At 38.9% G+C, this 22376-nt stretch overlaps 1 protein-coding gene across 2 annotated transcripts in view; it reads left to right on the plus strand.

Moving 5' to 3' along the window:
* The window catches only part of LOC116810447 (cation channel sperm-associated targeting subunit tau-like), a 122260-nt gene that overhangs the window by 30607 nt on the left and 69277 nt on the right, over window positions 1-22376 (plus strand). For both annotated transcript variants that reach the window (XM_058439736.1, XM_032754951.2), the window contains 3 exons: window positions 11046-11132; window positions 12457-12508; window positions 14188-14333. In XM_058439736.1, coding sequence (XP_058295719.1) covers window positions 11046-11132; window positions 12457-12508; window positions 14188-14333 — 285 coding nt within the window. Of the gene's footprint in view, window positions 1-11045; window positions 11133-12456; window positions 12509-14187; window positions 14334-22376 lie in introns of those variants that run through there.

A 22376-nucleotide genomic window follows, 5' to 3' on the forward strand; every position in this document is an offset into this window, starting at 1 on the left:
GAGTTTTTAACTTCTTTGCTATTGTTTTGAATTTCCTCCCGTAGCTCGGAGTAGTTTGATCGTCTGAAGCCTTCTTCTCTCAACTCGTCAAAGTCATCCTCCATCCAGCTTTGGTCCATTGCTGGTGAGGAACTGCGTTCCTTTGGAGGAGGAGAGGTGCTCTGCTTTTTAGAGTTTCCAGTTTTTCTGCTCTGTTTTTTCCCCATCTTTGTGGTTTTATCTACTTTTTGTCTTTGATGATGGTGATGTACAGATGGGTTTTTGGTGTGGATGTCCTTTCTGTTTGTTAGTTTTCCTTCTACCAGACAGGACCCTCAGCTGCAGGTCTGTTGGAGTTTACTAGAGGTCCACTCCAGACCCTGTTTGGCTCGGTGTCAGCAGCGGTGGCTGCAGAACAGTGGATTTTCGTGAGACCACAAATTCAGCTGTCTGATAGTTCCTCTGGCAAGTTTTGTCTCAGAGGAGTACCCGGCCAAGTGAGGTGTCAGTGTATCCCTACTTGGGGGGTGCCTCCCAGTTAGGCTGCTCAGGGGTGAGGGACCCACTTTAGGAGGCTGTCTGTCCGTTCTCAGATCTCCAGCTGCGTGCTGGGTGAACCACTACTCTCTTCAAAGCTGTCAGTCAGACAGGGACATTTAAGTCTGTGGAGGTTCCTTCTGACTTTTTGTTTGTCTGTGCCCTGTCCCCAGAGGTGGAGCCTACAGAGGCAGGCAGGCCTCCTTGAGCTGTGGTGGGCTCCACCCAGTTCGAGCTTCCTGGCTGCTTTGTTTACCTAAGCAAGCCTGGGCAATGGCGGGCGCCCCTCCCCCAGCCTCGCTGCCGCCTTGCAGCTTGATCTCAGACTGCTGTGCTAGCAATCAGCAAGACTCCGACTCCGTGGGCATAGGACCCTCCGAGCCAGGTGCGGGACACAATCTCCTAGTGTGCTGTTTTCCAGACCCGTTGGAAAAGCGCAGTATTAGGGTGGGACTGACCCGATATTCCAGGTGCTGTCTGTTACCCCTTTCTTTGACTAGGAAAGGGAACTCCCTGACCCCTTGCGCTTCCCGAGTGAGGCAATGCCTCGCCCTGCTTCGGCTGGTGCACAGTGCGCTTCACCGACTGTCCTGCACCCACTGTTTGGCACTCCCTAGTGAGATGAAACCGGTACCTCAAACAGAAATGCAGAAATCACCCGTCTTCTGTGTTGCTCAGGCTGGGAGCTGTAGACGGGAGCTGTTCCTATTCGGCCATCTTCAGGAGCTCTTCTAATGCAAGCCTGGTGGTGACAAAATCTCTCAACATTTGTTTGTCTGTAAAGGATTTTATTTCTCCTTCACTTATGAAGCTTAGTTTGGCTGGATATGAAATTCTGGGTTGAAAATTCTTTTCTTTAATAATGTTTAATATTGGCCCCCAGTCTCTTCTGGCTTGTAGAGTTTCTGCCAAGAGATCTGCTGTTAGTCTGATGGGCTTCCCTTTGTGGGTAACCCGACCTTTCTCTCTGGCCGTTCTTAACATTTTTTCCTTCATTTCAACTTTGGTAAATCTGACAATTATGTGTCTTTGAGTTCCTCTTCTCGAGGAGTATCTTTGTGGCATTCTCTGTATTTCCTGAATTTGAATGTTGGCCTGCCTCACTAGGTTGGGGAAGTTCTCCTGGATCATATCCTGAAGAGTGTTTTCCAACTTGATTCCATTCTCCCTGTCACTTTCAGGTATACCAATCAGACGTAGATTTGGTCTTTTCACATAGTCCCATATTTCTTGGAGGCTTTGTTCATTTCTTTTTATTCTTTTTTCTCTAAACTTCTCTTCTCGCTTCATTTCATTCATTTGATCTTCAATCACTGATACCCTTTATTCCACTTGATCAAATCGGCTACTGAAGTTTGTGCATGTATCACATGGTTCTCGTGCCTTGGTTTTCAGCTCCATCAGGTCATTTAAGGACTTCTCTACACTGTGTATTCTAGTTAGCCATTCATCTAATCTTTTGTCAAGGTTTTTAGCTTCTTTACGATGGGTTCGAACATCCTCCTTTAGCTTGGAGAGGTTTGTTATTACCGATCATCTGAAGCCTTCTTCTCTCAACTCGTCAAATTCATTCTCCGTCCAGCTTTGTTCCCTTGCTGGCAAGGAGCTGCGTTCCTTTAGAGGGGAAGAGGCCCTCTGATTTTTAGAATTTTCAGCTTTTCTGCTGTGGTTTCTCCCCATCTTTGTGGTTTTATCTACCTTTGGTCTTTGATGATGGTGATGTACAGATGAGGTTTTGGTGTGGATGTCCTTTCTGTTTGTTAGTTTTCCTTCTAACAGTCAGGACCCTCAGCTGCAGGTCTGTTGGAGTTTGCTGGAGGTCCACTCCAGACCCATTTTGCCTGGGTATCACCAGTGAAGAGCTGCAGAACAGCAAATATTGCAGAACGGCAAATGTTGCTGTCTGATCCTTCTTCTGGAAGCTTTGTTTCAGAGGGGCACCCGGTTGTATGAGGTGTCAGTCGGCCCCTATTGGGAGGTGTCTCCCAGTTAGTCTACTCGGGGGTCAGGGACCCACTTGAGGAGGCAGTCTGTCCATTCTCAGATCTCAAACTTCTTGCTGGGAGAAGCACTACTCTTCCAAGCTGTCAGACAGGGATGTTTAAGTCTGTAGAAGTTTCTGCTGCCTTTTGTTCAGCTATGCCCTGCCCCCAGAGGTGGAGTCTACAGAGGCAGGCAGGCCTCCTTGAGCTGAGGTGGGCTGCACCCTGTTTGAGCTTCCCAGCCGCTTTGTTTACCTACTCAAGCCTCAGCAATGGAGGATGCCCCTCCCCCAGCCTTGCTTCTACCTTGCAGTTGGATCTCAGACTGCTGTGCTAGCAGTGAGCAAAGCTCCGTGGGCGTGGGACCTTCCGAGCCAGGCGCAGGATATAATGTCCTGGTGTGCCGTTTGCTAAGGCCATTGGAAAAGTGCAGTATTAGGGTGGGAGTGTCCCGATTTTCCAGGTGCCATCTGTCATGACTTCCCTTTGCTAGGAAGGGGAATTCCCCGACCCCTTCCACTTCCTGGGTGAGGTGATGCCCCACCCTGCTCCGTGGGCTGCACCCACTGTCTGACAAGCCCCAGTTAGATGAACCCAGTACCTCAGTTGGAAATGCAGAAATCACCTGTCTTCTGTGTCGCTGACACTGGGAGCTGCGGACTGGAGCTGTTCCTATTCGGCCATCTTGGCTTTTTTTTTTTTTTTTTCAAGACAGAGTCTCACTCTGTCGCCCTCCCCCAGGCTGGAGTGCAGTGGCACGATCTCAGCTCACAAGAACCTCCGCCTCCCGGGTTCAAGTGATTCTCCTGCCTCAACCTCCTGAGTAGCTGGGATTACAGGCACCCACCACCACGCCAGATGAATTTTTGTATTTTTAGTAGAGACAGGGTTTTGCCATGTTGATGATGCTGGACTTGAACTCCTGACTTCAGGTGATCCACCCACCTTGGCCTCCCAAGGTGCTGGGATTACAGGTGTGAGCCACCGTGCTCAGATCCCTTTAATCCTTTTGAAACCCTCTAAATTAGAGGGTGGTAATACCTGAGAAAGAGTTGACCTGTGGGACCTTGGGCAATTATTTAACTTGTTAGAGTCTTGTTTTATTCACTGTTCAATGAAGACAATTACTACCTACCTTACTTAAAGGAGAACGAAAGGAAATAATGATATAAAGAGTTTAGCACAGTACAAAGAACAAAGTACAGAGTCAAAAGTTAGCTGCTGTCACCATCATCATCATCACTGGGATTTCATTTATTTGGTTACAGGGCTAAACTTCAGAAACTTTAGTTACCCCTGTTTTCATTCCTGAAGTTATTACAGAGTGAATCTGCAGAAGCAAATCTGCGTCCTGTCTACAAAGTGAATTATTGGCCTCCTGAAACTCTTGTGTTTACCGCTATGCTTAGTAGTACCACTAGAGCGTGGAGACCTAAACGGCAAAGGGGAATCAAATTGAAACTCACCTTTTCAAAGTTGTTGGAAGATATTAGGACATTTTCAAAAATCCTTTAATTGTTAGGGATACTAGCCTTCATCTGTGATAAGTGTCACAAATATTTTTTCATAATTCAACAGTTGTTTTTTTTTTTTGACTGTCCATAGTGCTTTTTGCTGTGCAATCCTAGTTTCATTAATGTTTAAAACGATTTTTCTGTTCTCTATTTTATTTCTGCTCCGATCTTTTTTTTTTTCTCCTGCTAACTTTGGGCTTACTTTGTTTTTGCTATACAGTTATTAAAAGTGTAAAGTTAGGTTGTTTATTTGAGATCTTCTTTTGTGATATAGATATTTATTGTTACAACCTTCCCTCTTATAACTGCTTTCGCAGCATCCCATAAGTTTGAGTATATTGTGTTTCCATTTTTATTGGTCTCAAAATATTTTTTGATTTCTATTTGATCTCTTCTTTGATCCATTAGTTGTTCAGAAGCCTGTTGTTAATTTCCATGTCTTTGTGAATTTTCCAAATTTCCCATTATTGATTTCTAGTTTCATAACATTATGTTGATTTTGTATGCTGTAACTTTACTGAATTTATTTATCAGATAGAGGAGTTTTTTGTAGGAATCTATAGGTTTTTCTAGATAAAAGATCATATCATTAGCAAATAGGGACAATTTGACTTTCCCTTTTCCAATTTGGGTGCCTTTTATTTTTTTTTCTCTTGCCAGATTACTCTGGCTGGGACTTTCAGTATAGTGGTGAAAGTGGGCATTCTTGTCTTATTCTAGTTCTTAGAGGAAAAGCTTTTAGCTCTTCCCCATTCAGTATGATGTTAGCCATGCATTTGTTATATATGGGCTTTATTATGTTGAAGTACATTCCTTCTTTGCCAGTTTGTTGAATTTTTTTTATCGTGAAGGGATGTTGAATTTTATCAAATGCTTTCTGTGTCTATTGAGATGATCATTTGGTTTTTGCCTTAATTCTGTTGATATGATGTTTGATGTTCATTGATTTGCCTGTGTTGAACCACCCTTGCATTCCCTGGGATAAATCCCATTTGATCATGGTATATATATATTATCTTTTTGATATGCTGTTTCATTCAGTTTGCTAGTATTTTGTTGAAGATTTTTGCATCTATGTTCATTAGGGATATTGACCTGTAGATTTCTTTTTTGTTATTGTATCCTTATCTGGTTTTTGTATCAGGGTAATACTGGCCTCAAAGAACGTGTCAGGGAGAATTCTGTCTTCTTCATTTTTTGAAATAGTTTGAGGAGAATTCATGTTATTTCTTCTTTGACAGTTTTGTAGAATTCAGCAGTGAAGTCATGTGGTCTGCGACTTTTCTTTGTTGAGAGACATTTTTTTTTTTTTTGAGACAGAGTCTCGCACTGTCACCTAGGCTGGAGTGCAGTGGCGCAATCTTGGCTCACTACAAGCTCTGCCTCCCGGGTTGATGCCATTCTCCTGCCTCAGCCTCCCGAGTAGCTGAGGCTACAGGCACCCACCACCACACCCGGCTAATTTTTTTTTCATATATTTTAGTAGAGACGGGGTTTCATTGTGTTAGCCAGGATGGTCTCGATCTCCTGACCTCATGATCCGCCTGCCTCAGCCTCCCAAAGTGCTGGGATTACAGGCGTGAGCCACCGTGCCTAGCCAAGAGACATCTTATTACAGCTTCAATCTCATTACTTGTGTATTGTTCAGGCTTTCTATTTCTTCCTAAATCAATATTGGTCACTTGTATTTGTCTAGGAATTTATCCATTTCTTCTGGGTTTTCCAATTTGTTAGTGTATAGCTGTTTCTAATAGTCTCTAGTAATCTTTTTTATGTCTGTGACGTAAGTTATATTTCCTTTTTCATTTCTGAGTTTGTTTATTTGAGGTTCTCTCTCTTTTTCTTGGTTACTTCAGTAAGGTCAAAAATCAAATTTTTGTTTTGCTGATTCTTTGTACTTTTTAAAGGTTCTATTTCAATTACTTCTGCTCTGATCTTTGTTATTTCTTTTCTTCCACTAATTTTAGGTTTGGTTTATTCTTGCTTTTCTTCTTTCTTGATGTGCATTGTTAGATTGTTTATTTGAAACCTTTCTACTTCTTTGATATAGGTGCTTACTGCTATAATCTTCCCTCTTAGCACTGCTTTTGCTATATCCCATAGTTTTGGTATGTTGTGTTTCAATTTGTATGTGTTTCAAGAAATTTTTTAATTTTCTGTTTAATTTCTTTCTTGACTCAATGATCATTGAAGAGCATGTTGTTAATTTACATGTGTTTGTACAGCTTCCAAAGTTCCCCTTGTTACTGATTTCTAGTTTTATTCCATTGTGTTCTCAGAAGATACTTGATATGATTTTGATGTTTTAAAATTTGGTAAGACTTGTTTTGTGTCCTAAGATATAGTCTGTCATGGAGAATTTTCCATGTGGTGGTGAGAAGAGTGGGTATTCAGTAGCTGTTGGATGAAATATTCTGTAAATGTCTGTTAGGTCTATTTGGTTTAATGTGTAATTTAAATCCAGTGTTTCTCTGTTAGTTTTCTGTCTAGATGATCTGTCTAATGCTGAGAGTAGTGTGTTAAAGTCCCCAGATATTATTGTATTGGAGTCTATCCTTCCCTTTGGATGTAATACTATTTATATATCTGAGTACTCTGGTGTTGGGTACATAATTTATTTAGAATTGTTATATCCTCTTGCTGAATTGACACGTTTATCATTATATAATGACCTAATGACCTTTTTTTAAATTGTCTCTTTACTGTTTTTTACTTTAAGTCTATTTTATCTGATATAACCATAGCTGCTTCTGCTCATGGCATAGCTATTCTTGGAATATTTTTTTCTATGCCTTTACTTTTATTCTATATGTGCCTTTACAGATGAGATGAGTTTCTTATAGGCAGCATGTAGGTGGGTCATGTTTTTTTTTTTTTTAATCAACTTCTTTGCATTTTTATTTCTTTCTTTCTCTTTTTTTTTTTTTTTTCCTTTTTTTTTGAGACAGGATCTCACCCTGTCACAGAGGCTGGAGTGTAGTGGCATAATCACAGTTCACTGCAGCCTAAACCTCCCGGGCTCAGGTGATCCTCCCAACTCAGCCTCCTGAGTAGCTAGGACTGTAGGCACTCGCCACCATGCCTGGCTAATTTTTGTATATTTTGTAGAGACGTGGTTTTGCCATGCAGCCCAGGCTGGTCTGGAACTCCAGGGCTCAAATGATCTGCCCACTTTGGCCTCCCAAGGTGCTGGGATTATAGGCATGAGCCACCATGTCCAGCCTATTTTCTTTTTAATATTGGTCAAGTGCAATAGTGAGAAGTGGGGAAAACATTTTGATTTTTTTAAAAACATGCATTAAAATATTCCTGGAGGGTCACACGCCCAGAGAGAGCGTGAGAGCTCCATGCCCCTTCCCCTCTACCAAAATTTAAAAAAAAGTATACATATTATTATCATGGTGACTGAGTTTTTTGGCATTCAATTAAGTTTTGTGCCTGAGGCTGGGTGTGATGGCTGATGCCTCTAATCCTAGTACTTTGAGAGGCCAAGGTGAGAGGATCACTTGAGCCCAGGAGTTTGAGGCTATAGTGAGCTATGATCGCACCACTGCAGTCCATCCTGGGTGACAGAGCAAGACCCTGTCTCCCCCACGACCCAAAAAAATTATGCTGGAGGCAATTACCCTATATGAGTCCCAGCCCAGCCAGCAGGTAGTAGGTGCTAATAAATGCTTATAGAAGGAATGCTTACCATATGTAAAATCTAGCATTGCTGTCCCATAATGCAAGCAGCATTCGTTGCTAGAGCTGCATGACAAAGCTCCACAGACTGGGTATTTTAAACCTCAGACATTTATTTTCTCACAGTTTTGGGGCTTGGAAGTCCAAAATTAAGGTGGTAGGGTTGGTTTCTTCTGAGACCTCTCTTCTTAGCATGTGGGATTAGGGTCCACCCTGATGACCTCATTTTAATCTAATTACCTCTTTAAAAATCCTATCTCCAAATACAGTCACATTCTGAGGCACAAGGAGTGAGGATTGCAATACATGCATTTTTGGGAAAGACAATTCGGTTTTTAACTAGAGTAAACTCTGAAGTATTGATTACCGTATACCAGGTACTGTATATTAGTTGCTTTCTTTATATTAATTTTGTGTGTGTGTGTGACAGAGTCTTGCCCTGTCCCCCAGGCTGGAGTGCTGTGGCAAAATCATAGCTCACTACAGCCTTGAACTCCTGGGCTCAAGCAATGATCCCACCTCAGCCCACAGGCATGTGCCATCACACCAGGCTAATTTACTTTTATCTTTTGTAGAGATGGGGGCGGGTATCACTAGGTTACCCAGGCTGGTCTTGAACTCCTAGGCTCAAGCAATCCTCCTGCTTTGACCTCCCAAATTGCTGTGATTACAGGTGTGAGCCACCATGTCTGACCTATTTATATTAATTTCCTTAAGTCTCACAAGAGCCCCATAAGATAGGTTCTGTTATGATTCAGCAAATTGCATGCAGCATCTGTGGCTTAGAGAGGTTAAGCAACTTGCCCAGCGTAACACAGCCAGAGAGGGCAGAAACAAAATGTAAACTCAGTAGGTCTGGCTTCTTTTACCCAAATCTGAAAGATCAGGTCATGTTTTTTTTTTATCCATTTAGCCAGTGTATACTTTGAAGTGGAGAGCTTAATTCATTCACATTCGAGGTTATTATTGATAGGTGGGGGCTTATTCTCATCATTTTATTAATTAATTTCTGGTTGTTTTATGTGTCCTTCGTTCCTTTGTTTCTCTCTTATTATTTATTATAGTTGTTTGGTGGTTTCTGTAGTAGTAACATTTGAATCTTTAGTCTTAACTCTGCAATTAAATATGTTAACTGCTCTCCATAAGTCCTTTTTTTTGAGACAGAGTCTCACTCTATCGCCCAAGCTGGAGTGCAGTGGTGCGATCTTGGCTCACTGCAATCTCCACCTCCCAGGTTGAAGCGATTCTCCTGCCTCAGTCACCCAAGTAGCTGGAATTGCAGGTGTGCACCACCACGCCCAGCTAACTTTTGTATTTTTAGTAGAGGTGGGTTTTCGCCATGTTGCTCAAGCTGGTCTCAAACTCCTGGCCTCAAGTGATACACCCAACTTGGCCTCCCAAAGTGTTGGGATTACAGGTGTGAGCCACTGTGCCTGTCCTCTCCATAAGTCTTATCCTGAAGTTTTCCCCGCTCTCTTTTGGTTTGGTTGAAGCTCATCTTTTAGTAGATTTCTTGGGAGGGGCTCAAGAGTAAAGTGTTATCTGGAATGCCTGTTTCATGTATTTTTTAAAATAGCCTTGATACTTGAATGCTGTTACTTTGTTGGATAAAAATAGACTTGGTTGGATAAAAATCCTTGGCTTGACCTTTCTTGCCTTGAACTTTATAAAAATACAGCTCTGTACTTGCATTGCTTTGTATGTTGCCCTTGAGAAATATGATGCTAGTCTTATTTCTTATCTTCATAGATAATTTGGTCATTTGCCTGTAGGCAAGATGTCTTTATAAAGCCTAATAATTTTACTAGGACATATCTTGGAGTTGATCATTATGAGCCAGTTTTTCTAGACACATGGTGAGTCCTATCCACATACAGATTTTTCTCTTATTACTTAAATTTTTCTTGGATTATAACTTTAAACTTTAGTTTTTCCTCCATTGTTTCGTTTTACTTCTTCGAGGATTTTTCATTTTCCTGCCTTCCAATTCAACCATTTTTCTCTGACTCTTTATCCTTCTTTCTCTATCTCATTATCATTCTCTTCACTGGTTCTTATCTTCTTCAATGCCCCTTATAAACTTTTTATTTGAATCGATGCTACCTTGGGTACTTTGTAATTTAGTATTTATTTCTGGGATGGTTTGTCTTTTTTAAAAATTTCTTTCCTGAATTGATCAAAACTCATTTCATTTTTTCTTTCTTCTCTTTGGTCAACTTCTGTTTTAATTGTTGAGTAAATAAATGAATTGTTAATTGTAGGCTTAAAAACATCTCCAAATGCTTGTTTGAAGATACTTAATTCAGTTTGAAATCTTATGTTGTAATTTACTTCTGTTTTGTGGTTATTTGAGAGGAAGAATTTTTGTCATCTGAAGATTTCTCCCCATTTTCTCCTTATAATAGCTTTTAATGGAGTTGGTCAGATTTTCCGTATTTGTTGGCCATGGTCATTTTTTTGCCATAGTTTAAGTGTACTCTCTTCTTTCAGTGTATTGAAGTAGTTTTTTAAAATGGATGAAGTTGTAATTGATGGGAGGTAAGAGGAAAGTAGGGGCATAACCTATTGTTCTCTTCGGTTTTTCTGGTATGCTTAATTTGCCCCTCTTACATCCTTCTTTCTCTTCCCTGCCATGTATGCAGGGATACCTCTTCTTCTCTGACGCCTTCACCCCAGAAGCAGTGCTCATCATGAGGAGCTACTTCTGGTCCTTCTCTTTCAGGTCCCTTCTCTATGGCCATTGTTGTGAACTACTAACTCCTAGACCTGTGGTCAGAATTTTTGTGCTCAATGTTGAACTTTCTCTTTCTCAGGATGATTTTGTCTGTGCTTCCTTTTGTGTTCCCTACGCCTCTCTGTTCTTTTCCAGCATCTCTTAAGATTTCTCTTTCCTTGCTTTCTGTCCCTATAGTGTGTATGTGCATGTGCATATATATGTGTGTATATGTGTGTGCGTGTGTGCATATATATGTGTGTGTGTGTGTATGTGTGTATGTGTATATATATTTGATTGAGTAGAGATTCAGACTCAAGGCATCTCCTATACTAGGGCCAACTGGAATTCTCCTTATAAGCTTTTCAAGATATCCTACTAAATATTCAATCTCTTAACAAACTGAAGAACTATGTACTTTTCTTTCATGATTCCCTTAATTTTATATTTGTGTACATTTTTATTTCTCTACTGACTTCTTATTGAGGATAGGGATGAGTTTCTTAATCATATTAATACCCCACTACTGAGGAGACCTGATACTTACTAGAGATTCATACAATAATTATTGAATTGATGTTTCACCTAGTTATGTTTTTCTTTCTCTTCTTAAATCTTAATTTATTTACATTGTAGATGCTGAGAAAAACTCTTAAAGGGTCTGATAGTGAAGAACTGGAAATAACACAGGAGACACCAAATTTGGTGCCACTTGGGGATGTGGTATGTATGAGTAACCCTCAAAACCTGTGTAAGTTATTATTTGATAATCAAACAGTATATGCAGAAAATGGTCCTCTCTGATGACATATTTATGAATTTTTCATTTTTATGAGTCAGAAAAACATTGTAATAATCACTGAAATTATAGAAAACATCCTGATTCACAGAAATAATATCTTCTATGTTAGGGATTCCCAAATCTAGTTACATCAGAATTACCTGAGATGCTTTTTATAAAACATTAACTTGAGGCTCCACCTAAGATCTGCTAACTTAGAATCTCTAGGAGAGGAGCCTGGGAATCAGTAATTTTACTGAGCTCTTAAAGTGATTTTATTTATTGCTAGATCATGCTAAAGTTTGAAAATTGATCCTGCACCCCTTCCCCATCCAAAAAACCTCCTAGAAACAAAAGCAAACACCCCCCCTTTTCTCTCTCACACACACTCACACACACACACACACACACACACACACCACAGAGGGAGGACCCAGTATCTAGGCTGAGAACCAGAAAATTCTGTTACTCTGTTTTCAAAGTACAGAACAAGACATGAGAATCTACATGCATATAGAACTGTCAAATATCATGACATTCATTTACAGTTATTTTTATTTTCTGAACACTATTAGAATGGTAACTGGGTATGAAATAAGAATTTTTCTTGTCCCTCTGCCTCCTATCATATACAATGTTTAATATTTCTGTTATTTTTACTTGGTTTTAAATACTAAACATGGCTAAATATATTTGGCTAATTCTCATATTAGGATTCAGATGTTCCTGCATTTATTTTGTATTTGATTTTTTGGTTAAGCACATGATGCGATTTTCTTTAACATTTAGAAAAACTTGGTGCAAGAGCATGAATATTTTACAGTCCCTGGCATGTTATAGCCAATGAAACATTGCTGAATGAATTAAGTGGTCTTAGGATACTGGATAAAAGAGTTTGTCTGAAATAAGGCACATTTCTTAATTTTATATGTAGGGTGCTATATTTTATCAGTTCTCACCTAATATCAAATAAAAACAATTTAAAGAGTGATGATCAGATTTATGTTAATAATGAATTATTCTTTGGCTTTGTATTCTTGTTCCTTTTAGGTTTACTTTGAATGTGGCCTGCCCATTTTTCTTCTGTATTTCTGCTTTCTGATGATTTCTATTAACTAGATATTTTTCATGAGAAACAATATTTAGAATGAGAAAAACCAACAACGTGGAGTTTTACTTTTTAAAAATAGAGTTCAGTGTAAAGTTAAAGAACAGTTAACTTTTTAAATGCATTCACTGTCTGTATTTTTGTTTTGATTGTTGCAGGTTGGCTGCCTGGGCATTCATATAAAGAACTGCAGACATTTTACGCCTAAGAGTATCCTTTCTTTTGATTTAAGAATCATAGTAATTATATCTCACTGTTTCAGTTATCCATTGCTGCATTACAAACCATTCCAAAACTTAGTGGCTTAACACATTGACCATTTTATCATCAATCACTACTGTTCATTCACTAGTTGCTTCTTCTGCTTCATGATATAAAAGCTTGGGCTATCATTGTCTGACAGCTCAAAAGGGCTGGAATATCTGAAGTGGCCCATTTACATGTCTGGTTGCTTTAGTGGGGATGCATGGAAGGCTAGACTTAGCAGGGATACTGAAATGGTTGGATCTCTCTCTCTCTTTCCCTGAGTCCTATCATGTTTTATCCCCGTTTATTAATTTTAATTTAAAAATATATCACAGTAATATATTATTTATCTTGATTACTAGTTGTTGGTGTCCCCTTAAATTTTGTGCTCTAGGTGAGTGCCTTTTTGGCTTACTAGTCCCAACCCTAGTCACGTTCCATTACATTTTATTGTTTAATGTAATCATAGAGCCAGCCCAGATTTAGTGGCAGGGGAAATAAAGTGGACTTTTTGATGTGGGAGTAACAAAAGCTTTTCAGCCATCTGTAATCACCACAATCACCATATAAATGAAAGGAAAAATATATATCTTCTTGTATGATATTGCTAATTTATTTGTAAGTAATGTGTGCTTCCTTTAAACATTTTTAAAAGGGTTTAATTTATATTGGTGCTTTTTTAAATAAGCTGAGTGCTTATTTTTAGATTTATCACAGCATAAAACCAGCCTCATTATGGAGATTTGATGTTTCTTTTTTATATAGAGAGAATTTTGAAAAATAATTCTGTATAAAGAGATTTTTGAAGATAGTTAAATCATGGAACAAAATTGTTTTATTCCGTAGCATTCTATGAAAGATACAATACAGACCAATATAGTATAAATGAACTATATTCTTTTTTTTTTTTTTTGAACTTTCTTTTTTTTTTTTTGAGACAGAGTCTCGCTGTCACCCAGGCTGGAGTGCAGTGGCACGATCTTGGCTCACTGCAGGCTCTGCCCCCTGGGGTTCACACCATTCTCCTGCCTCAGCCTCCCGAGTAGCTGGGACTACAGGCGCCCGCCATCTCACCTGGCTAATTTTTTGTATTTTTAGTAGAGACGGGGTTTCACTGTGTTAGCCAGGATGGTCTTGATCTCCTGACCTCGTGATCCACCTGCCTCAGCCTCCCAAAGTGCTGGGATTACAGGCGTGAGCCACCGCGCCCGGCCTGTAAATGAACTATATTCTTAAGTGAATTAGGGTAGAACACTTTTTGTCTCAAAATTAAAAATAAGTTAATCTGATATATTTTTAAATATTTTGAATTTCTACGTAATTATCCTTAGGAAAAATTTCAACTATATATTGCATATATTTAGTCACCTTGAAATTAATACATAGAAAAACTTGCAAAGGAATTTTGTTGGAAATGTGAAGTTAAAAATATAAGAGATGTAAGGAAGAATCAACCTTCTTTTACTTATATTGTGTCCACCAGTGATGGGCAAAAATACTATTTTAGAATACTTTTTTCTATTGTTTAATGCTACATGATTGATTCTTAGGTTTTGGTCTGAATCGTTTAATGTATTAATTTTATAATGTATTATTGTTCAATAACAACAAAATTTATTTCCTGAATATCATTCTATTTTCAGTCAGTTTACAACATTGTGCTAACTTATTCATTCGCATCTCTATAAACAAAGCTGCGAAATGTACAAAAATGTGTAGCTTGCTATCAAAAAACAATGAGAAGAGCACTGTAATTAAGTTCAATGAAGTGAAGTATTTTTCTGTACAGGTAATGTTAGTATCTCTTCTAGATATTAGAATGGCTCCTTATAGTTCCAAATATTCTACCCTAATTCTGTCTTTTTATAAAAATGAGTAGAAAAGAAACAAAAGCAGTGAGTGCCTTTTTATTTGGTATCTTACAGTATTCTATTTCTATACTATGGGCTATAGTGGTGTTTTAAAAAAAGAAACAATTTTACTGCGAAATGCATAATCTTAGTAGATGTCTTTCCTGACATGTTACTGTCTGTGGTTTCCAGTATTCATTATGCATGTATTAATCTCTATCTTGCTCTTCTCTTCCCATCTACTGTCTTCCGCCTTAGAGTTTTTCCCATCTCCTTTCCCATTCCTTTTCTTCTATCCTGTGTTCCCCTTTGTCTCTAATTATTTTTGCATGGATTAACTTAGTCTTTATTACAACCCAGACACACACACACACACACACACACAATCATCCTTATTTTACGGATGAAGAAACTGAGGCACTCTGTGGTTAAGGACCTTTCTTAAGGTCATAGAGCTGGTAAGTGGTAAGTGGTTGAGCTGGGAATGTGGGCAGTCTGGTTTCAGACCAGACTTCATTAAACTGCCTCACACACAAGCACTTACTATGTTTCTGTTTACAGTTAGGCTTATTAGAATCTTAAATGTATCTTAAAACTTTTTAAAAAATGGCTGGGCACAGTGTCTCACGCCTGCAATCCCAGCACTTTGGGAGGCTGAGGTGGGCAGATTACTTGATGTCAGGAGTTTGAGACCAGCCTGACCAACATGGTGAAACCCTGTCTCTAATAAAAATACAAAAATTAGCCGGGCATGGTGGTGCACACCAGTAATCCCAGCTACTTGGGAGGCTGAGGCAGGAGAATCACTTGAACCCAGGAGGTGGAGGTTGCAGTGAGTTGAGATCATGCCACCACACTCCAGCATGGGCAACAAAGCTGGACTCTGTCTCAAAAAAAAAAAAAAAAAAAAAAAAAAAAGAATGACACTATTCCATACAGCTGCAGGATTCATTGATTTGTCCAATTATTTATTACATTAGTTGAATTTTAGGGAAATCCTAAAGCCTTTTCTCCTCTATGCTCCATATTATTTTTCAGACTTTATCTGATTAAGTGTTGAGTAATGAAGACAGTTTTTAGTTTTTTTTAATTATACTTTAAGTTCTAGGGTACATGTGCACAATGTGCAGGTTTGTTACATAGGTATACATGTGCCATGTTGGTTTGCTGCACCTGTCAACTCATCATTTACATTAGGTATTTCTCCTAATGCTATCCCTTCCCTAGCCCCCTATCCCCCTACAGGCCCTGGTGTGTGATGTTCCCCACCCTGTGTCCATGTATTCTCATTGTTCAATTCCCATCTATGAGTGAGAACATGTGGTGTTTGGTTTTCTGTCCTTGTGATAGTTTGCTAAGAATAATGGTTTCCAGCTTCGTCCATGTCCCTGCAAAGGACACAAACTCATCCTTTTTTATGGCTGCATAGTATTCCATGGTGTATATGTGCCACATTTTCTTAATCCAGTCTATCATTGATGGGCATTTGGGTTGGTTCCAAGTCTTTGCTATTGTGAATAGTGCCGCAATAAACATACGTGTGCATGTGTCTTTATAGTAGCATGATTTATAATCCTCTGGGTATATACCCAGTAATGCGATCACTGGGTTAAATGGCATTTCTAGTTCTAGAACCTTGAGGAATCACCACACTGTGAAGACAGTTTTTTAAGCATAGGTTTTTTTTTGTTGTTGTTCATTTGTTTGTTTGTTTTAAGCAACGAAAAAACAAGGAATAGTTTTGCTGGAGACAATACATACTGTTTGTTTTACTCTGCAAATAGTTTTCCTAAGCTTCATTGGCAAATTCTCAAGAATTTGGGGGATATATGTCCATTTAAATAAAATTTGAAACATTAATACTTGAAAATAATGTAAAGTATATAGTAAGGTGTTTATCTTCATTAGCATAATCAAAATCTGTTTCCTGTATTTATTTAAATAGGTACTGTTAGTTCGAGCACATTAAAAGGACAGTTTTAATGGAAGTCTAATAGAAAGTTTGAGAATGACTTAATAATTACACAGAAAATTGGACAAGCAAACAAAGAAACATAAAAAAGCAAGACACGTTAACTACAGGGAAATTAAAAATGATACAGGAAAGGAAATATAATTATTGTAATATATTGTTAAATTCTGAATGACAGTTATACATATAAACTAATATAAACACTAACTCTAACAAAAATGTATGTTATAGAATATATTGGAGGAATGGCGAGAAGTATGAAAACTGTCGGGGGAGAATTGAGAGATAATATTTTTCTTCCACAATATGCAGTTAGTAGTTAGTATTTCAAACTAAAAAAAAATCAATGAATAATATAAGCATGTTACTTAGAAACATGAAGGCAAAACTTAGAGAAATTTATTTAGAGGTCGAAAAGGCAGCTTCTGAGGAATGGAAATTAGGGGGTGGGTGGGGTGGAATTCTAAAATTACACACAGGATTTAACTTACAGAATTATGACTGTATGAAAACGTGGAGAGGTACTGTCATTGAAAAAAGAATTTGTTATATTCTCTGAGAGTAGGGGACATGACACACCACTGAGGGCCACAGGGGAAGTATCAGAATGGTCAGGAGGCAGAAGACAGGAGTGAGGGGAGAGTCTAGGCCTTTTGGGGGTTGCTGAGGGAAAGGCAAGGCAGGAAACCAGTTTAGGATTGGCTAGTTTGAATAATTTCAGGGGTTTTTGGGTTATAGAAATGGTCTGCTAGTTTTCTAATACCTGGCCCTGGGATAATTTAGGGCAAGAGAAATGTGTGTGAGAATTAGATTAGGAGGTGGTTGGCTGGGCACGGTGGCTCATGCCTATAATCCCAGCACTTTGGGAGGCCGAGGAGAGCGGATCACTTAAGGTCAGGAGTTCGAGACCAGCCTGGCTAACATGGTGAAACCCGTCTCTACTAAGAATACAAAAGTTAGCCGGGTGTAGTGGCACATGCCTGTAATCCCAGCTACCTGGGAGGTTGAGGCAAGAGAATCGCTTGAACCCGAGAGACAGAGTTTGCAGTGAGCCAAGATGGCACTACTGCACTCCAGCCTGGGCAACAGAGTGAGACCAAAAAAAAAAAAAAAAGTGGGTGGAGCTATATATAGCCTTGGGATTGGTTAGTTTGCAAATAAAAGATGTGCTCTCTGCTAAGCCTTTGCTGTCTCTAGCAGTCTAACCCTGGGAGTGGAAGTCTCTCCCTCAACAAGCTTTTTAAGATGCCAGAACATCATAACTTACAGAAGCTTTTTTTTTTTTTTTTTTCTTAAAAACAAAACAAAATGTGATTGACTGAGCATAGTGGCTCACGCCTATAATCCCAGGATTTTGGGAGGCCAAAGCAGGAGGAATGCTTGAGGCCTGGAGTTCAAAACTGGCCTGGTCAATATAGCAAGACCCCATCTCTACAAAAGAAATATTAAAAAATTAACTGGGTGTGGTGGCATGTAGCTGTAGTGCCAGCTACTCCGGAGGCTGAGGCAGAGGATGGCTTGCACCCAGTAGTTTGAGGTTTCAGTGAGCCATGATCCTATCACTGCACTCCAGCTTGAGTGACAGAGTGAGACCCTGTCTCAAAAATATCAAACCTAAACAAACAACAAAAACAACAAAAAGCCATGATTAATACAGGCGGGAGTAAGAAAAAAGTTGTTTCTTTGTTTTAACCATTGTAGAAATTCTTGACTTTATATAGTATATAATTAGGATAAAATAAAATTACATTGCATATGCTTTAGGACTTTAATTTGCTAAAATGTACAACATAGATCTAGGTTAAAATTTTTGAAATCCATACAAACTAACAACTGAAAACACATAGGAAGTGGATTTAACTTAGTTTACTTGTTCCAGAAAGCTGCTGGGAAAGTGATATAAAAACTCAGACTGAAGAATGAGTAGTAGTGGATTTCTGGTTCTGGCCATGCTGGAATAGCTGGTATTGGATTCACTCGTCTGCTCTGAACAGCTATGAAACAGAAAAATACATGAAGGAACTATATCCTGGCATTGGACAATGGAAAGTGGAGGGAGGCACTTCTAAAGAGAAGGGACGCGCAAGCGGTGAGCTCATTTACAGCAGCTTTTTATCTGGCAGTGATTCCCACACAGCGGAGTGAAACCCAAGCAGAGAATGGCAGTCTTGGTGCGCGGAGGAAGCAGACGCTGAGCAGAGGAAGAAGAGAAAGCAGAGATGGCAATTTAGGGCTCCTATGGGGGCTGGAATTTGTTGAGCAGGGTTCTAAAGAAAAAGGAATAGCAGATAAAGAGCCCAGAAATCTATGTAGGTATTCTCCTCAGGTTCTTGGCTGAAAATAAGTTGTGTGTGTACAGGGTAAGCCTCCAGGAGAAACTACAGAGAACAGACGCTGGAGGGCTGAGAGCTGACTAGAAAATTCAGAAGTCCAAATTCAGAGTTATTGGAGTCTGAGCGAAAGCCGAGAGTTCTCATTAAACAGTCCCAGAATTCAGCTGAGATCCCAGAAAGGCCAAGTTTTAAGAGCAAGGACCATGTTCTACAGAAACTGAAATAGACCCATCCTCTAACGAAGCCTCTGTAGGACGAACATAATCTGCCAGGAATTGCCTTCCAAAATAGAACTGAACACTTTTTAGAGGAAGATATTTTTAAAATCCAGTCTTTGTCATTTATAATGTCCATTCATACAATAAAAAATTACCACTTATGGAGGGATAAAAGCAGTCAATAGAAGTAAACCCACAGATGACCCAGATGTTCAAATTAGAGACAAGAACTTTAAAATAACTGTCATAAACATATCAACGTGGAAACGGTGTACAAAAGGTGGACAAAATGGGAATTTTGAAGACAGTGAAAATGGAAGAGAACCAAATAAAAATTCTAGATCTAAAAAATACAGTATTTGAAATGGATAATTCATTGAAGGACTTAAAAGCATTCTGGAAACAGTAAGAGAAAGGATCTGTGAACTGAAAGATTGGTCAATCAAAATCATTCAAATTGAAGCTCAGAGGAAAAAAAGAATGGAAAAATGTAAGAAACTGGTGGGATACTGTCACTCAATTTATAACATATAATTGAGTCCCAGAGGAAGAGAAGAGGAAATTTTTTTTTAACTTTTAAGTTCTGGGGTACATGTACAGGCTTGGTACATAGGTAAACTTCTGTCATGGGGGTTTGTTGTACAGATTATTTCATCACCAGGTATTAAGCCTAGTACTCAGTTATTTTTCTCATCCTCTGCCTCCTCCTATCTTCCACCCTCTGATAGGCCCCACTGTGTGTTGTTCCCCTCTATGTGTCCATGTGTTCTAATCATTTAGCTCCCACTTGTAAGTGAGAACATGTAGTATTTGTTTTTCTGTTCCTGTGCTAGTTTGCTAAGGATAATGGCCTCCAGCTCCATCCATGCCCCTGGAAAGGATATGATCTCATTCTTTTTTATGGCTGCATAGTATTCCATGGTGTATATGTACTACATTTTCTTTATCCAGTCTATCATTGATGGGCGTTCAGGTTGATTCCATGTCTTTGCCCTTGTGAATGGTGCTGCAAGGAGCATATGCCTGCATGTGTTTTTATAATAGAACAATTCATATTCTTTTGGGTATATACCCAGTAATGGGATTGCTGTGTCAAATGGTATTTTTGTTTTTATGTCTTTGAGGAATCACCACACTGTCTTCCACCATGGTTGAACTTATTTACACTCCTGCCAACAGTGTATAAGCATTCGTTTTTCTCTGCAACCTCGTCAGCATCTGTTATTTTTTTTTTGAGTTTTTAGTTATAGCCATTCTGACTGGTGTGAGATGGTATCTCATTGTGGTTTTGATTTGCATTTCTCTAATGATCAATGATGTTGAGCTTTTTTTCACATGACTGTTGGCCACACATGTGTCTTCTTTTGAAAAGTATCTGTTTATGTCCTTTGTCCACTTTTTAATGGGGTTGTTTGTTTTTTTCTTGTAAATTTGTTTAAGTTCCTTATAGATGCTGGCTATTAGACCTTTGTTAGATGCATAGTTTGCAAAAATTTTCCCCATTCTGTAGGTTGTCTGTTTACTCTGTTGATTGTTTTGCTGTGCAGAAGCTCTTTAGTTTAATTAGATTCCATTTGTCAATTTTTGCTTTTGTTGAGATTGCTTTTTGTGTCTTCATGATGAAATCTTTGTCCCTGCCTATGTCCTGAATGGTATTGCTTAGGTTGTCTTCCTGGGTTTTTATATTATAGTTTTGGGTTTTACATTTAAAGATTTAATCCATCTTGAGTGAATTTTTGTATATGGTATAAGGAAGAGGTCCAGTTTCAATCTTCTGCATATGGCTCGCCAGTTATCCCAGCACCATTTATTGAATAGGGAATCCTTTCCCTATTGCTTTTTTTTGTCAGGCTTGTTAAAGATCAGATAGTTGTAGGTGTGTGGTCTTATTTCTGGGTTCTCTGTTCTGTTCCTTTGGTTTATGTGTCTGTTTTTGTGCCAGTACCATGCTGTTTTGGTTACGTAGCCCTGTAGTATAATTTGAAGTTGGGTAGTGTGATGCCTCTAGCTTTGTTATTTTTGCTTAGGATTGCTTTGGTTATTTGGGCTCTTTTTTGGTTCCATATGAATTTTAAAGTAGTTTTCTCTAGTTCTTTGAAGTATCTCAATGGTGGTTTAATAAGAATAGCATTGAATCTATAAATTTATTTGGGCAGTAATGGCCATTTTAATGATATTGATTCTTTCTATGCGTGAGCATGGAATGTTTTACCATTTGTTTGTGTCATCTCTGACTTCTTTGAGCAGTGGTTTGTAGTTCTCCTTGTAGAGATCTTTCACCTCTCTAGTTAGCTGTACTCCTAGGTATTTTATTCTTTTTATAGCAGTTGTGAATGGGAGTTCATTCCTGATTCAGTTCTTGGCTTGTTGTTGGTGTATAGGAATGCTAGTGATTTTTGCACATTGATTTTGTATCCTAGGACTTTGCTGAAGTTGTTTATCAGTTTTAGAAGCTTTTGGGCTGAGACTGTGGGGTTTTCTAGATGTAGGATTATGTCATCTGCAAACAGATAGTTTGACTTCCTCTGTTCCTATTGGGATGCCTTTTATTTCTTTCACTTGCCTGATTGCCCTGGCCAGGATTTCCAATCCCATGTTGACTAGGAGTGGTGAGAGAGGGCATCCTTGTCTTGTGCCAGTTTTTAAGGGGAATAGGGAATTGGTTTGGATTTACATCCATTGTTTTTGAAGCACATCAGCTGAATTAAGTTGAGGTTTGTTAAAAAAAAAAAAAAGTAGGGAACCATTGCCCATTCAGTGTGATGTTGGCTGTGGGTTTCAAATAGGTATTGAAGGACCATACCTCAGAATAATAATATCTTTGTTATTATTCTGAGGTATGGTCCTACCTCAGAATAATAATATCTTTGTTATTATTCTGAGGTATGGTCCTTCAATACCTAGTTTATTGAGAGTGTTTGACATGAATGGTATTGAATTTTATTCAATAGCTGCATTATCTGCATCTATTGAGATAATCATGTGGGTTTTGTCTTTAGTTCTGTTTATGTGATTGATCACATTTATTGATTTGTATATGTCGAACCAACCTTGCATCCCAAGGATAAAGCTTACTTGACAGTGGTGGGCAAGCTTTTTGATCTGCTGCTAAATTCAGTTTGCCAGTATTTTGTTGAGGATTTTTGCATCAATGTTCATCAAGGATATTGGCCTAAAGTTTTCTTTTTTGTTGAATCTCTGCCAAGTTTTCATCAGCATGATGCTGGCCTCATAGAATGAGTTAGGGAGGCATCCCTTCTCCTCAATTTTGGCGAATAGTTTCAGTAGGAATGGTACCAGCTCTTCTTTGTACATCTGGTAGAATTCAGCTATGAATTCATCTGGTCTTGGGCTTTTTCTGGTTGGTAGGCTATTTATTATTGCTTCAATTTCAGAGCTTGTTATTGGTCTTTTCAGGGATTCAGTTTCTTCCTGGTTCAGTCTTGAGAGGGTATATGT

This window comes from Hylobates moloch, unplaced genomic scaffold (assembly GCF_009828535.3).
Source record: "Hylobates moloch isolate HMO894 unplaced genomic scaffold, HMol_V3 SCAFFOLD_1, whole genome shotgun sequence".
Classification (NCBI taxonomy): Eukaryota; Metazoa; Chordata; class Mammalia; order Primates; family Hylobatidae; genus Hylobates; species Hylobates moloch.